Source organism: Glandiceps talaboti, chromosome 17 (assembly GCF_964340395.1).
Source record: "Glandiceps talaboti chromosome 17, keGlaTala1.1, whole genome shotgun sequence".
Lineage (NCBI taxonomy): Eukaryota > Metazoa > Hemichordata > Enteropneusta > Spengelidae > Glandiceps > Glandiceps talaboti.
This window is the reverse complement of record NC_135565.1, coordinates 7,306,023-7,324,241: the sequence shown is the minus strand read 5'-3', so window position 1 is coordinate 7,324,241 and position 18,219 is coordinate 7,306,023. Positions and strand designations below refer to the sequence as shown.

General features: G+C 34.4%; 2 protein-coding genes across 5 annotated transcripts in view; one reads left to right on the top strand and one right to left on the bottom strand.

The window, feature by feature from the left end:
• Window positions 1–3,212, bottom strand: part of LOC144448664 (uncharacterized) — a 20,064-nt gene extending 16,852 nt beyond the window's left edge. Inside the window, exon 1 of the mRNA XM_078138943.1 lies at window positions 3,087–3,212. Coding sequence (XP_077995069.1) covers window positions 3,087–3,093 — 7 coding nt within the window. The 5' untranslated portion in view covers window positions 3,094–3,212. The remainder of the gene's footprint in view (window positions 1–3,086) is intronic.
• LOC144448322 (uncharacterized) overlaps window positions 1–17,748 on the top strand; it is a 23,425-nt gene extending 5,677 nt beyond the window's left edge. For 3 of the 4 annotated variants that reach the window (XM_078138515.1, XM_078138513.1, XM_078138514.1), the window contains exons 2-11: window positions 6,241–6,318; window positions 7,093–7,236; window positions 7,636–7,836; window positions 8,283–8,621; window positions 9,187–9,342; window positions 9,755–9,946; window positions 10,755–11,081; window positions 12,308–12,361; window positions 13,496–13,653; window positions 14,301–17,748. In XM_078138515.1, coding sequence (XP_077994641.1) covers window positions 6,261–6,318; window positions 7,093–7,236; window positions 7,636–7,836; window positions 8,283–8,621; window positions 9,187–9,342; window positions 9,755–9,946; window positions 10,755–11,081; window positions 12,308–12,361; window positions 13,496–13,653; window positions 14,301–14,363 — 1,692 coding nt within the window. In that variant the 5' untranslated portion in view covers window positions 6,241–6,260 and the 3' untranslated portion in view covers window positions 14,364–17,748. The remainder of the gene's footprint in view (window positions 1–6,240; window positions 6,319–7,092; window positions 7,237–7,635; window positions 7,837–8,282; window positions 8,622–9,186; window positions 9,343–9,754; window positions 9,947–10,754; window positions 11,082–12,307; window positions 12,362–13,495; window positions 13,654–14,300) is intronic. The other variant, XM_078138516.1, reaches the window with a different exon arrangement.
• The last annotated feature ends 471 nt before the right edge of the window (window positions 17,749–18,219 follow it).

Genomic DNA, 18,219 nt, shown 5'->3' with positions numbered 1-18,219 from the left:
GTGATTCGCGTTGTATTTAATGTTTCGAGTATGTTTACATCAACAAGTCAGCGTAAAATGGACTATGTGTGGAGTTTTAAAGTTTCGTTGAAACACGTTTGATTTTGACAGAGAGACAGATACAGATACAGACATGGAGACAGAGAGACACAGAGAGACAAGACAGACTGAGACATGAATTAATCAGTCAGTCGGCCACTCAGTCAGTCAGTCGGTCAGAATCATTCAATTAGTTAGGTAGTTAGTTACAGTTAGTTAGTTTAATAGTTACCTAACTAGTCAGTCAGTCAGTCGGTCAGTCAGTTAGTTAGTTAGTTAGTTAGTTAAATAAGTAATTAATCCAATGGCGTTTTTACAGCATTCACTGACATGATTTCATATTACTTTCAAATATTTTTACCATATGATAGACCACCTGTTGATTAGCATTTATTCTATACATGCCCATTTTTTCAACGTTTAGTGATTAAAATACGTACACTGGCTAGTATAAGTATGCATTTCTTAAAGCGATTATCAAAGTAATTTCCCTGAATGCGTTGTATTATTGACAAAACATTTCATTCTTCAAACACCTTTCCATCAGTAATCAAGCTAATGATTGGATTGTCATTGGTTAGAATTTTTTTTTTATCATACAATGGTTATATGACTTTTCAGTATTTCGGGGTGAGTCTTATTGTACATGGTTGAATTGAAATTCTCAACGTTTAACCCAAATGTTGTGATACACCATACTAAAGGATGATGAGTCATGATGGGTGATTGGTTTGCAGGTTCGAGCCCTGTCGCTGCCTGCTGTTTGTTTCTGAGTCGCTAAAGTCATTGGGCAAGATTTGAACCATGACTGTGCTTCAGTCAACCCAACTGTATAATTGGGGACCTGGTAGGATGTAGGTTGCAATGTGAAGGCTTTAATCCTATGCGCTTAAATGACTGCAATGGATTGTATGCTCCTCAGGGAGTTGAGGAAGACTAAAGGGTCGTTGTGCCGTTCTGATCCGAGCCAGCGGTAATAATTGTAAAGCGCTTTGAGCACGGTGTGGGAAAGCGCTATATAAGAATCCAACATTATTATTATGAGTAATTATAATTTAAATAGTAGAGAGACAGAGACAGATACAGGACAGACAGTAAAGTAGCGGTAAACACACTGGTTTTCATAATAACAACAGTTGGAGTAAGTGCTATTGTTCGTATTTAGTGCATTTCAAACGAAATATCATTTACATTTTGGTTATAATTCGTTGATGAAAGATTGTGATATTAACTGATATTGATTTACAAGTCAATTTATTTGTAGCAATCAGACTGTGATTACATTGAGTTTTTATTGTTTTTATATTTTTACAGGTCAATCATTGTTATACAGACTTAGGGTTTCACATAATTTATCTATGAAGTTTGTTGAAATTTTCAATATTTTTGTTATTAATATATTTAATTATTTCATTAATATAATTTCTTAGCGGTAGGAATTTGATACTTCACTGAGATGATATGTTGAATTAATTTGTCATTAGATGATACCGAGGTTTGGCATAAGATTTCACGATAAATGTCCTGGCTACTGACATTGCGTTGACTTTAACAGAGCAGTTAATGTAGAGGTTATGGTTGATCTTGCATCAGCCGATAGGGCACTACTATACAATCATGTATATGTCTGTGATCGATTGTGATGATGTCAGCTGATTATTCACTAATACCTAATTCCATTGATATCTGTAGTTGTATTTTGCATATGTTATTCAATTTTGATAGGCGGGTCACCACAACAAATACACATTTCATGTAAATTCCTCTGGGGTTACATGTTGGTACTAAAAATTTGACACATCTTAATTAAATAATTAATACTATGTAATGTAATGTTAGTGTGCTTAGCTTGCCGTCATCCAGTGTAGTTAATCAGAAACAGGTAACCATCACCAACTACTACCAGATATTATAAACTCGAAGCGTGATGTAGGGCGCTGTGGCCGACACATGTGCATTTGTTACTTATCTGCATTACAATATAACCCTCTTTCAAAGATATAGTCAAATGATCAAAGTGTCACGTCATCATCATCATCATCATCATCACCTGACTACTCTTTCGACTATCCCACGTAATTGTCTGATCCTACCATTTGATTGAAATATAGGTTTGTAAGACTAGCACAAGCCCAACTACAATGTTAGACAACCACCAGATGGGAAATACTGACAATTGTTTAAAGTCAATCAGTTTAAAGACAAATCGAAAATTCTCTACAGCCCTAAGTCAAGTGGTTAACCCCTTAAACTGTACTATTTACTTTTTTTCTAAATGTTATTATTTATGCGATATCACAGATTTCAACTGGCCAAAATGCTAAAATGACGTCACCTCAGTAGGCGTAGATTGGAAATTTCCAAACATACCTCAACGCATGCGCGGTGACCTATAAACGCGTCTGTTGCTTAAAATAACGCGTACAAAATTAGCAAATATGGTTTTGAAACTAAATTGAACAACAAGGATAACGACATGTAATGTTCTAATGTATTAATATAAACAACAAAAATAAATATATTTTATAAAAAGCAGAAATTAAAATAACCGTTTCCTGGAAGCTGCCTTGTTCGCTAATCACATTCTCGATACACCCAAACGTATTGAAAACATATGATTTAGCCAGACGTTATTTTGTGGTGCATTTGTTTTCCAGATTGTTGATGAGTACTGACTCTACCTAATAGTCTAATGTCACATAAACGCCAGCTCAAGAACTAACGAAATGCGTTCTCTGTACTTCTGCGATTTTCGACTCATAGTGGACATACAAGTAATTAGATGTAAATGACATTTTGGTACAAACGAATATGATATCCTCAGTTACCTGACAAAGATTTACATGGTAACAGCTGTAATCCAAATTATAAAATCCTATCAGAAAATAACGAATTTCCAATCAAACAAATGAATTATTTCGTTCTAAATGGGAAGCCTAATTTGAGTACTAAGCATTCCATCGATTATCCTTTGATTGATTATGAATTATCAGTAAGTTTACTGGTCAAGGATATGTTATACAGTAGAAGCCTTCGTTTATACTCACCAAACATGATGACTCATATAGTATGCTAGCTCCGAATCACTTTTCCACCATATTGTGCTAGTTGAAATTGGGTGAAAATCTTAGAAAATTAATCTGTACGCCAAATGCAGCACACGATGACGTCTGGTTAAATCATGTGTTTTCAATAAGTTTAAGTATATCGAGAAATCCTGCTTCCAGGAAATGTTAATTTTAATGTATTACACAATGACATCTCCATAAATGATTTATTTATCATATGTTCATGTTAAATGTTTATGTGTAACTTCATATATTCATACGTCACCTGTCACCAATCTAGCATTCTGATTGGTCGAGAGCCCAGCCTCTCTTACAGTCCCCGGGACTTCGCATAGCTAAATTTTGGGGTTGTTTTAAATTTGTACGTACCGATATTATCTACTGTATAATTGTATTCGAATATCCTTGTACTATGCGCCCTCATCGATCGTATAGGGCTAACCATTCGTTGACGTGTTAATGAGAAGCCTGAGCGCTCACATACATTAAGACATCAACGAATGGTTAGCCCTATGTGATCGATGAGGGCGCACAGTACAAGGATATTCGAATACAATTATACAGTAGATATCGGTACATACAAAACAACCCAAATGTTAGCTATGTGAAACTCCAATGAGTATAAGAGAGACCATCGAGAGCCCTGCAGATGTGCAGGCGTATTTTTCACCAACAGCTTTCTGTACATGTATCACATGTGATGAGATAGCACTTGATATCGCCTTTAATATTGAATGTCTACACTTTCATTTATGTGTGTACGTTTGTATGTACCTATTTAGTGAAGCATAAAAACACTACTCAAGATTAATTTGATACACCCTGGATTACTCTTATATACTCCAAGTTGTTCACACACACACACACACACACACACACACACTTACACACACTAGGTGAGTATCGGTCTGCTAAGACAGTGCTCTATACCGCAGTGGCAGAGCGTAATAGTTTTTAAAACTATATATATATATATATATATATATATATATATATATATATATATATATATATATATATATATATATATATATATATATAGTTGATTATTCCCGCCCTGCTTACCCAAGCACCAAGCACTCTATTCTACGAGTTTGATACTATTTACTATATATATATATATATATATATATATATATATATACATATATAGGAAGTCAGTGGTAAGAGTTATCCGTAGTACAGTGCTCGATACGTCTGCACGCAGAGCGGAGTATATGTTGAGGGTAGAAGAAAGTCAAGTCGGGTTTTTCGTCTCTACAAGCCTGTTTCGCGAGTAAATCACTCGTTAGGAGATGTTGATGTCTGGCCAGATTAATGTACATCAACATCTCCTGACGAGTGATTTACTCACGAAACAGGCTTGTAGAGACGAAAAACCCGACTTGACTTTCTTCTACCCTCAATATATATATATATATATATATATATATATATATATATATATATATATATATATATATATATATATATATATATATATATATATATATATATATATAACTCGGTGAGTATCAATCTGCTAAGACAGTGCTCTATACCGCAGTGGCAGAGCGTAATAGTTTTGGTAGTACTGGAACTCTTTCTTGGGTGTAACTCGGAGTTTCACGCATATTGCGATCATCAGACACCTAGATCATCAGGTGTCTGATGATCGCAATATGCGTGAAACTCCGAGTTACACCCAAGAAAGAGTTCCAGTACTACCAAAACTATATATATATATATATATATATATATATATATATATGGTAATATACTAGCATAGGACCTGTAATTTATGTGATTAAAAAGTGACCTTTTGGTGAAAAATGTAAATACAAAAACGTCTGGCCAGATTAATTCATATATGTAAATTCAAGATTATGAATAAAGGGATTGTATTGCAAAGGCTATTCATCATTGACACTGCACTTCAAGCTTAATGTGAATGGTTTAGAAAACTGTGAGTAATACTCATCTGATCACTGTACAGTGTATTGAATACAATTCTGAATTTTCTGTCCCCATCATGAAGTCACAAATGCCTGACACTATAGGTTTAAATATGTATGGTTTTGGAACTGAAAGCATATTGATTACATCTAAGTATTCCACAACATTCTGAATTTCTTTGCACTTTCATGAAGTCACAAATGTGTTACATTTACATGTGTATTGGTAATGCATTTGGTGTAGGAAAGTGAAAGCTATATTTGTCAGACCTCAGTGTGCATAAAATCCTTAGTTTGCTAGCACTTCATGACATCACAAATGTCTGAAATTAGATAGTTATTGTGTTATGAGTATAAATAGATATTTGAATACACTATGTAGGTGATGTGATGTCCTTAGATACTCCCCACAAATGTCCCCACTACAGTTTTTCACAAATCACGCATGTGAATGTGTGTTTACTCTGTGTCTGTGTTTCTGTGTATGTATCAGTGAATGACAGTTAAAACCACCACATCAAATGCCTTGGTCTTAAGTGATGACTACTTATGGTGTCTAGTTGGGAAATAAACAAGATTATACCACATGTGTATGATTACATGTATGGTCAAAATGTTTTATTTTGTTTTGTTTTCTAAAAAACTTCCTCTACAACTACTAAGTTGTTTGGTTGAAATAGTAACATAATAGTAGTACCAAAAGAAATATTACAGTTTTTTTGGTGGGGGGGAGCATAAAATGTTTATACCTTTGAAAGGGGGGGGGCTGTGAAATTTTGGTCACAGTGGATGGGGGGGGGGCGCCAGGAAAAAAACCAAGTCAGAGATAATTTCTCCCCAGCCCCCCCCCCCCCCCCCCATGCCGTAAATTCTGTCCGGTCCCTTAGAGCAGCGAAAGTCAAGCAATGACTAAAATTTTTAAAAAAATATGCAACTGACCGCCAAACTATGAATACGGGTCACGACAGGGACATGTCATTTGCTAAACTGTGACCCGCAACCTTCACTGCGACGTGTACTATGACTCTTGGCTACCAGCTGTGACATGCGAAATACAAGTTGCGAAAGTTGTGTTGTCTCAATTATAAAAACAAAACGTTTGACGACAGTGTCTAGTTTACTGTATATATATTTTTTACTATTTCTTTGGATTCTATTATTATATATTAATTTTAAACATATCTTTATTTTCGTTGCAGATAAAAAATATATTTTGAAAATGGTAGCGATTGTAATGATATTTTTATGTTTGTCTTGTACTGCTGCATATCGTACAGGTAACTATTTGAAGTCAATCATTAATATGTCATACTTAGTAAACTTTGAGTAAGATTTTGATCATTGCTAAAGTCTGTGTAAGTCTTAGAGATGTTATATTATTCATTGTTATAATGAGAATGAGGCATCGATGTTTACGTGGATTTTGTTTTTCAAATCATATACGTACTAGAGTGAAAAACAATACAATCACCTATAGCCCGTTCCAGGTTGTCATTCACAGGCTGTATTTGATTTAATGAAACAGAAACCAATAAACCATTACATATTCTGCACTAAATTAGCACGATGACAATGCTGACAAAATGAAATGAACTATTTGAATGTACTGCAAACAAATATTTACATGCATGACTTCGATTCACTTAGACAAAAAAGTAGCAAGAAACTGTATTCATTCAATCTAGCCATCCAGTGTAGCGTATGTGGTTTCTTATCCGTTTAATTACTGTGTGGTTGTATGAAGAAGAGCAAGTGAACGGTAACTTGAAATGGACTGTATGTGATCTAGAGACATGATTTATTGTGTTTATACCCATCCGAATAAAAGTTATTTTGACGACAGGTAAAAAAACATATATGCATATATAAATAATCAATAATTGTATGCAGAATGGAAAATAACAATGAGTCATCTGCATGCATAAAGCGTTTGTAGGGAGAGAGTTTCATGAACAATTCCTTGATTAATTCACACAGTCGTGTTACATTGTTGCTATGTAATTCATGTATCGCTTTGAACTCACATTTTTTCATATATGTTATCTCCATAGACGAGATCATCAAAAATGAAACAATACAGATCCATTCTAAATTTGGTAACGACTTGTACGTGCTACCGAACATATCATTGATATTAGCTCTTGACATGGACATTGTTAATAACCAGACCGTGTGCTTTAAGAAGTTTTACAATGGTAAGATTGTCATTTTCTGTCGGTTATCAGTATTGATGATTAAATGGGACAACATACACGCACACACACACACACACACACACACACACACACACACACACACACACACACACACACACACGAGTATAAAGTCAGAAACAAAAGTAGGCCGTTTGTAAAAATGTATAACATGCCTTACTTCTGTTCACACAGTTATTCATTAATTACTTTGAAATGTACATTATAGGCTAAGGAGTGATTTATAATCTCAATGCAGACCATTGTCCGCGTGGGCAATAAACAACCTTATTTCAGCGGAAGCAGTGAAGTAATGAATAAATATTGTTTTCAAATATAACGTGGTTGTTACATGAATTGTTGTCCAATAATCAAACAATATTGAACAACATTCCTCTACAGAACAAATGGAACATATAGGGTGTACAGTGGAGGGCATTACAGACAATATGGATGATGGTCACAGGGTAGTAGGACAACTTGGTACTAGTAATTTGTCTTTTGTTATTGATGATTTCACCGGTACGAAGTCAGTAATTTACATGGTATTTAACTATAGCACAGGAAATGTGATAGCTTACAGCCGAGTCACCCCATTTACAGGTATGTATAATAGCTAAATTAAAGATTTTAAAAGTGAAATCAAAACTCATGATATTACTAATGTACGTGATTGTTTTGTTATCACAACTGTCTCTTGTTAAGGAAAAAGGGCAGAATGTCGCACACTCTCAGTAAACAAACTTCGTTTATGGGGGTGGTGGTCTGTTGTCAATGCGATTTCTGAACTTCAATTCGAACTTTTAACCATATTTCGAAACCTTTTACGCTTTCACTGATAACAATGTCTACGTTTACTACTTTACGGCAACCGAGACGGCTCAGGTTATCACAAATCAATTAAAAAAACGTATTTATCATATCAATTTGCATTGTAAATTTAAATTCAAATACATTTTCACTTGCATTTGCACATCGATTTTCGCTTTCACGTTCCGAATCTAATCATTTTTATCAAGATAAAGTTATTGAAGCTTTTGTTACTATAGATTCCAGAAACATCTATATTACTGGAGAGAGTAACAAACATTTACATGTATGTGTTCCCATACACCTACATGTACTTGACGAGGCTGTTGACATATCCCTCATGCAAGCTGAATCAAAGGATTACATCCTGACCTTTGACATTAAAGATGGACGTCCAACACACCCTACGGTATATGATGAACAGTTAAGCAAGAAGATTATGTTAAGTGTCAACAGTGGCTACATTTCGCTAGACGTACATAGTGGTAAACACATGATGGATGCATTTATCATGAAGGTATCATTAATAACATCACCCAATGATCCACTTGTCTTCAACTTCAATGTAACCATTTCCGGTAAGTCTGTTAAGATATAAAACATATTGCTCAATCACTGAAGCGCAATTGCAATATGCTAAACTTCTTGCCTGTCTATCAGGTTCTAGCAACTATTCAATGAAGCTGAAAGCCAAAGCAAATATTTGCTACGTAACAACACAAGAGGTAATATGACGTCTACTAGTGCCCAAATTAGGTCAGGCAAGAAGTGTGCCTTCAGGAAATACAAAGGGTTGGGTTGTCACTTTTTACAAATCGATTTTCAGTAGAACACAATATCTTAGAAAATGTTATTAGGGGGAGGATCACATTTTACTCTGACTAACTGTATTTTCTAACTTGGCATTCTTTTGTGATTTTGGCATCCCATTGCTGGCACCGATTTTACGCACAATTGCTGCAGAATCAGTTAGGATCCATCGGGCATTATATTACCTTGAATGGGCCTTATGTTTAGCAGTTTTGTAGCAATGGTAATGAACAACCCAATTTTACTTTAAATGGAGGTTCCATGCATACATAAGTATTATTTACATAAGTAACATTCAAACTGATATACAGAATTGTTTCTAATATCACACAGAACAAGATACCATGTCTACATCACTACCAGTTATCTGGGCGATATTTGGAGACGACATATATCTGCCACAAAATATGCAATTCATACTATTTCTTGCCATTGAAAAGCTTGCACACGGGAAGGATATTTGCTTCAAGAAGGACCCATATGCATATGGTAGGTTTTGTTTTCTTTTGTTTATTGTTAAGCTCCGAGAATAACTATTATAATTACAAGAACATGAAGGAAGTGTGCCAGCCTGCCAGCCTGTACATTGTATGTGTATGTATGTATGTATGTATGTATGTATGTATGTATGTATGTATGTATGTATGTATGTATGTATATGCATGCATGCATGCATGCATGCATGTATATATGTATGTATGTATGTATGTATGTTTGTATGAATGTATCTATGTATGTATGTGTGTGTGTGCATGTATGCACGCACGCACGTGTGTGTGTGTGTGTGCGCGCGCGGGCGGGCGGGCGGGCGGGCGTGTGTGTGTGTGTGTGTGTGGATGGATGGGATGTAGCATGCTTGACCATAATGTTCGACTTGGTACTTTATATTTTCCTCTTGCAGGCCAACCGTCAGACACCATATGTACAATGGAGAGAAATGCTATCAGTAAGAGAAGCCGTTACTGGATAGCACAACAGACTGGTAATTTGTCATTGGCCTTTGAGGATTTCTCCATCATGGACGCAGCAACCTATTCAGTCCTTAATTCTACAGGAACTATGGTTGCTTACAGTAGAATTTATTCATTTGCTGGTATGTATGCCAGACAAAACACAACTTTACTCTCAGTGGCGATAATCGTGGGGAAACACCCTATGCCATTATTTATAGTTATCGCGGTGGTGCCTGCGATAGGATAGAACACTTTTCTCTTAGAGTCGAGACCTCACCATCGTTTACAGTATTTTTAACGATGTTTTGAAATATCTGAATATGTGGGATATCACTTTGAACATGTTGATGTAGTTTTGACTTTGAGTCAGTTCCATAGTTGAGCATACGTCGTGTCATTCTGTATATACATCGAGGAAGGCAAAGAGCATGTGTGTCCTTATAAAAATTTCTTGACGTAGTTTTGAGTATTAATAAGGCACTTGCATAACCCGTTAAATGTAACAATTAAGGAAAGCAATAATGTACAATTCGTAATTGGTATATTCGTTAATAGTTAGATTTCATGAGTTATGCAAATGTCTTATTAAAAAAAATAAATAAATAAATCAACAATCTTTTAAGAACTGGAACCAATCATACGTTTTTGTTCTTACGGTTGGCAATCACTTTACACCTGGTTAAATGTTCTCTGTCTCTTACCGGAAGCATTCTGTTTACATCCGGTTTGTACATTGTATAACGTTTGCCCACCAAATCCAAACATGACTTTGTGGCTCAGATGTCATGTGTGAGTCAAGTTTTTGAAGTGCCGTAATATAAACACATTATGCGTGGTAAAAATTGCAATTCCGAATAACTAAATAGTATCTGTAAATAAATGATGGTGTACGATTTTTTCGTATTGGTAAGTTTTGATTACAAATAATATAATATTATTGTATTTCAGATGCAAGTTACATCAATGTCAGTGTTGAAAGCGATAGACAAATAGACGTTATGATTCCAATGAAAGAACTTAGCAAGGCTGGTGACGTGTCTCTCTCCATGGAAGCCGAACCTGACAAGATTTACATTATAACATATACTTTTAAGGATGGACAACCAATAGACAACACAACATACGACGACACTTTGAAGAAGGACATCGAGATGGCCTTCCTTACTGGATACATTTCTCTCCATTTTGAAAGCTCTGCTAGAAAGGGTTTATATAAAATTGTGGTGAACACTCCCGACGGTCCATTACATTCCGATATTAATGTTCATCGTGCTGGTAAGTACAAAGAACAACACCTATTTTTTTGGCTTTATCGATTCCTGCTTTTCAGTTATTTTGGGAAATACTCTCAAGCTATTTAACTTCGATCGTGCTGAGATATAACACGGCATATTGCAATTTCAAATACGGTTCGGTAGCACTTATTTGACGAAAAGTGGATTAACACTATTACGTTTTTTTTTTTTAAATATCGTGTTTCATGGAAAAGATAGATTGTATTCTCGAGTTGTCAATATATTATGATATAAACTACGGCATGTATGTATCATCTAAATCATATAATTCCCCACAAATCCAAGTATGGTTTTAGGCATATTTTGTTGACCACTTCATATACTGACATCATATTTAACCTAATTATTGAGTAGTGCGCCCTCTTGTGACACTTCTTTCGCAAAGTACATACGTTATATCGATTCGCTTTATTCGGATGATATCTTAACACGTCTCATGTTTTGTACATATTATTTTGGAAAGCAGAAATCTCTTATACTGTACGAGGGCACACACAGACACAGATAGACAGACAGACTCACACACATACACGTATGTATACATAGACAAATTTAAGATCTGTGCCTTACGTTTGGGAACATTTCCTTGTTGTGTTTGCCATTACTTAATGCACTTCATTGGTTTTTACATATTCCCTTTTTATACGCCCATTTTCAATATACGGTAAGTTAAACGTATGTGTTATGTGAGGTTCTTCACAATCCGTGCATGTTTTTGCCTGGTACAGATTATGACCCAAATAAGTAAACCCCATCCTCATTATATTGACCACAGTTTTTTGACAAGGAGCATAAGGCAGGAGATAAATTAAATCTTCAACATGGAGTGAATTTTAATACACTTGATCGTCTCTCAAAAAATTCTAACTAATGCTCCCATTATTTGACTTTACTCAGTAGTTATTGCATGTATTCATTTTGTAGATGGTGTTGTGGTTACTACTTGTATTTTACTGGTATCATTAATATTGATATCTTATGGCATGCCTGTAGCCTGTCAGCATGTTTATGTTATATGAAAAGTATTTGAATTTAAGCGTTCTTCTCTCTATTGCAAAGTATTTGAATCTAAAGGTTCTTCTCTCTTTTGCACAATGTTGATGTGGATAATATACGTTTGATTTAGTTCATTGTGTGGCTAACGTTGTGGTGCTTGTCTCACTTGAACTTCAAACTGACAAGTATCAATGTTTTCTTTGATTACAGAAACCCCTAGTGAAGCGCCTGAGAAAACAACACAGAGGAACACAACTGTTATCGGTATGCACCAACCAATGGACATTGCCTCTGTGTGTGTGTGTGTGTGTGTGTGTGTGTGTGTGTGTGTGTGTGTGCGCGCGCTCATCAACAGACACCTCCCAATCCTTTATCCCTTACCCCTACTAATCAAATTTCGTTACACATATATAAATATATATATATATCATTGTTTTTTACATTGATGTATGTTTTAATAGAACTAAAACCGGTATTTTCAAAGTTGTTTATGCAAATGAGGTCAATCGAGATAAAATAGTTCCCAATGCAAAACCAATCCTGATGAAATTAAACAGATAAATTCATTATTGTTTAAGCTTATATGATTCTTTAAGGTTGTTATCCTCTTTTTGAGTAAATTTGTGTTGGCTTATAAATTATTTCACTATTTTTCTTGACCATCGCAAGTTCTGAAGTATGAAATAACTTTGCAAATCAGTCGCTTATCTATCTCATAACTATGCAAATTAAAGATGTATTTTGACGCTAAAAAGGAAACAACAACTTGAACTAAATACTCTACCTTGATGTTTATGTATTGCCACTGGATAATTATACACTTCTATTAAACATTTTTAAAGTAAATTCATTATTGTAGTTTTTGTTATGGTCAACTGATATCCGACCTGGAAAGCAGATTCGCTTACTGTCGTCTACAGCATATACACATCTGTGGAAACAAAGAATATACTAAGGAAACTAATTTTATTTAAAGGACTTGTTATATTAATTAGGAAATTTGTCAGCTATTCTTTTACAAACATAAGCGAATATTAATATTTACTGCATAAACGACAAATTGGCATAAAGTCCACACTCCCTTCACATAACATTTTTTCGTCTTCCCCACTCAGGTACCACTGCCATAGTTATATAGCATTTGTTCCGTTACAGTAATTTTTTCAGTTATCTGATTTTATAAGTTCAGAAAGTCAAATTCTCACCAATGTTTACTACAACATACACGCGTACACTTCAGGTTTAAAATCTAAAATCTCCTTATTTCACTTTTAATAATTTAGGCTGCCCATGTAGCGTTGTAATTGCCCTATCTTTTCCGTATGATTTCAGCTGAAGTACAGCATGTGTTGTACCCAGATGTAGTGTTAATATACTCTAACGTCTTCAACATTTCAGATATGGTCACAGTTGCACCTCAACCAGACAGTACTAGTTCTACTGTGTATTACTGGGTTATTGGGCTGGTAGTTGCTGTTGTTATCTGCTGTCTAGCACTGGTCGTCGTTTTCAAGATGTTTTATTCTCGATGGCGACGAGGTGAACTTGAAGGCACAGTAAGTGAAATTAAAAGAAGATTCAATTTTCAAAGAAGATTGCCTGGTTTATAAACATAACACTGCTGAAGTAATAACACAATACATTTTCACACTTACAAAATAAATTAAAACAGCATAATACATCAAAATGCTAAGCTTTCAACTTTAGTCGTTGGGTCTTCTTCAGGGATATGAAGTCACTGTTTAGGCATTTTTCACTCCAATATATTGTCCCAAAAAGATGGCAAGGGAAGGAGCGAAGAAGACCCGATTACGTAGGTTGAAAGCTAGAACTGTCCAAGCCTTTTGGTGCAGTACTAAGTTTAAATTTATTTGTAACTGTTCACCTGCATCGATGGCGAAGCGCGCTCAAAGAAAGGTGACAGGGCAAACGTGGTTGGTGAACGCGACCCTAGAAGAAATCCATATTACCTCAATAAATGTTACATACGGTAGTTCTTGACAAACCCATGTATTGATAACAGCAGATGATGCATCGAAACATTTAAATGTTATGGAGTTATGCCTGCAAGTCTTGAACAGCGAATACTTTGATGCACAGTGTTGCAGTAGGGACGATTACTTCAGGTGCACATTGGATGATAATTATTATAATGTGACATTATGATAACAATTATTTCAATTTGTTTCTTTTGAACAATCAGAAATTTAAAACATCACTCACAACTTTTTTCCCAGCATCGATGTGGAAACAATGGAATCCCTGAAGAAGAAGCAATGGTATAAATTATTTACATAATGGAGGAATCCGAGCACCAATTCACCAGGCAATACTATTACTTTACAATGGAACAGCGGTTTTTCCGGTATATATGTACGGAATACATGATGGTCACACCCATGATCCACACAGCTATTCCGTTGTGATCGTCAAAGAAATGTGGCAGGGCTGATAATCATGTCTGATTTTTATTTTGCTTTCATCACATCTTCGTTACATTAGTGAAAGGGATATGGGCCAAACTGACACTTTGTTACTATAACAAATGAAATGAAGGATTCCCTGTTGTCATTTGTGTACGCAATGAAAATGTACTGTTGCCGTCAAAATCGCAAGAAAACTACATTTTACATTAGCCAGTGAGTGTGTACCAATTCCAAGGAGAACGGATTGATAAGGATACAATAACGGATGGATTGTATTTAATAGTTTAATTTCTTTCGCATTAAAATGGTCATCTAGAGGTGGAGTTGGTAGTTATTTTGGATCTATTAAGCAAACAGAGGCCAAGTCCTTGGTTGTAACTTAATACATTGCACAATACTAATAAACAATTTGTAAAATCTATGTTATTGAACCTACAATAACAAATATTTTGCACATTTTATTTATATATCTTTCACTATTGAGTTACAAACTCAGACCCGGTCTTTGTTGTTTCATGTTAATTTTTCAAATAGGAAGCCATAATAATAAAATTGTTGTGTACATAAAGAATCCAAAGTAAATACCCAATTCTCATGCATATGGCCACTTCAAGAAAACAACAGTATCACATGTTGACCAACATCCATTCAAATCTTTCTCTAATGGAGCATTTACATGATTTATACATGAAGAATGGGTCATTTTTTTTACATTGTTGCATGTTTTTGTCGTCCATTTTTAAACGCGTATCAAAGTTAAGGGCTAATTAATTTAAAGGAAGGCGTTTTATAGATTTTTTCAATCTAAATATATATATATATATATATAATTTGATTTTCGATTACAACTTACATACCTCTTAAATATCTCACATAGTGATACCATGCATAAATTTGGGGAAATTGTTTAAAATGGCCTCATGAATGACAAATGGGTATTTATTTTTGGATATTTTTTTACTTTATATAATAAGCTTAACAATGTGTATAGTTCATAGTTGAAAGGACTAAGTACAACGTGTAACCTCAGCACAGTGCATATAACTAAATAACTTTCAAGAAGCTATATAAATTTGTTTAAAGATTGTTGGTGTCATTTCCTTTTTACATTAAAAAAGTGCTTTCCAATTTATTCAGTTACAATTACAAAGACTTATTTAAAAAAATTATGTAAATTTGTCTAGCAACAAGACAACGCCCATATCAGCAGCCAAATAATCACGTATATTGCAAAGATAACAATAGGAATAGAAAGACATGAATAAACATTGAAAAATGTATACAAATGTGCCTTGGAAAAACAACCACGCCCATAGCAACAACCAAATGTTCACATATATTGCGAAGATAACGGGATTAATAGACAATTGAATAAACATTCAAAAAATGTATGCAAACGTGCCTCTCAACAAGACCACGCCCATAGCTACAGCTAAATGACCACGAATAATGCAAAGATAATATCAGGAATTCATACACAAGTGAACAAAAACATTCAGAAATGTATACAAATATATCTAACAACATGACCACGTGCATAGCAACAGACAAATGATTGCATATATCGCAAATATAGCAAAATGGTTGGATATGCAACTGGATAGTCATTCAGCAAATGAACTCCTATTGTTAGCATGGAATAGCATATGGATAAACATTTTTAAAAACTGTACAGTTGTGCTGAAACGCCATTGTCGGTATTTTTAATTACAATTTGTAAATTTAAAGTTATTGGAATTACTCAAATGATATTTGATTCTTACATTATATTTTGGTTTCCTTGGTACATTAGAAATACTGTAAACGTCTGAAGAAAAACATTAATAGTAACTATAATTTCTTCTTTGTCTGTCTGGATTACATAAAACTAACTTACTGTGTAATCTTATGAATGCCTTGGGTATTATCTAGAATATATAGAAGTGCTATTAATTGATCATGATGTAATGTGTGCCTTTAAAGACAGAGTTGAACAATGGTATCTCATGTTCATTTGTAAACTTTTACATGTGCAATTATTAAGGTTTCAGTGATGAATGCATGGTCATTTGGCCAGTCCATTTTTAGTTTTGCATTTTTGTATGTAGTTATAGTTTTTCGTTTTCATGTCTGTATGCGTATGCGTATGCGTATGCGTATGCGTATATGTATGTGTATGTTGTGTGTGTACATTTGTGTATGTGTCTGCATCTATATGTTTTATCATTGTTTCCATATTATCTCTTTTTCAAATACTCAGTTATAATTTGCATATCATAAGAAAGTCTTTTTCATCTTGTGTCACCATGAGGAATTATACAAAAATGGACGTCCAGTGTATTTTAATCTAAAACTTACAAATATGCATATATTGCAATTGTCCGTTTTCCATGTCAACCAGTTCAAGTCACATGTTATTTACAAAATGGCACACCTTAATCTATTCTTTCCGAATCTATTTTCACATAAAATGCACCTATTCATGACTGAATTTTACAAATGAACAAAACTAAATAATCATATTTGTGTAACAGAAGTTAGACAAATGGGTAGTATTATACTTGTTGTGTCTAGCATGTGTTCTAGAACGTTAACAGGGCATTTGTCACATTTTCCTTTAAATGATTTTAGTGTTGTATGCATACCAGTTACTGGTATGTGTTTCAAATCACATGTAGCTGAAATAAAGATGTGCACCCAGGGACTTTATGATAAGGATATGTTGATACGGTGCCAAGTACAAAACTAGCTTTTGGAACAAGAGTTAAGAGTTGTAAGTGTGCAGTGAACGTGTCGTGAATATAACATTGTTTCTTTTCGTTTGCACTAACAGGGTATTTTCTCGAAGACTTGTCTTTTTGTTGACATTTTCTTTTACATCAGTATTGTCTACACTCTGCCATTATGCGATTTTGTTCTGATATTTAAAACGCGTATCTCATTGAAACTTTTACTGTCTGTATTTTGTATATATTGTTATTGTGATTAATGGTGATGAATTTATTAAAGACAAATGATTTCGTAAATTGAATGTAACCCAACTGTAGTCCAAGTATTCCCGTTGAACTTAGTGTGTGTCCATACTGTAAAATTTAAGGTTTTATTGTCGTTGAGGATTGATTTCATTATATTGATTTGTCATTTACACGTGGATAATAGTTTGTAGTAGTTTGTATTGCTTAAGACACAAATGAGAATAGTTCACATTATATGCATGTAATAATGAATTAGTTCAGAATAAACCATCAGTGCTTTTCATAAAGCTTTTAACACTCGTTGTTGATTTATTCAGCAAACATAGATTTCATGCACTTGTTTTCTTCTCCTTCTTTCTGTGGTTATTATAAGCATTGTTATTAAACATTTGAAATGGAGCATTTGACAGGCTGACTTTTACATTGTCATTAGGTAATTAGATATAATTGAGTATAGGCATTTTAAAATACATGTTTTCAATCTAAACGAACAGAACATTAACATTACTATTACATATACCTTACTGTCTACTACAGGTGAAGCAAGGTGAATCACAGCTGGTAAGATGAACTGTTAACTCAGGACTATAAGACATCGACGTATATCAGCTTGATGCTAAATATTGCATCAATGTGACCTCGTGATGCATTATTGAACGGAAATATACGTAGTGTTGGTCGCAGGTACAATGGTTATCAAAAATATTGTGCCATAATAAAACCCAGTGGACGTCGGTAGCTT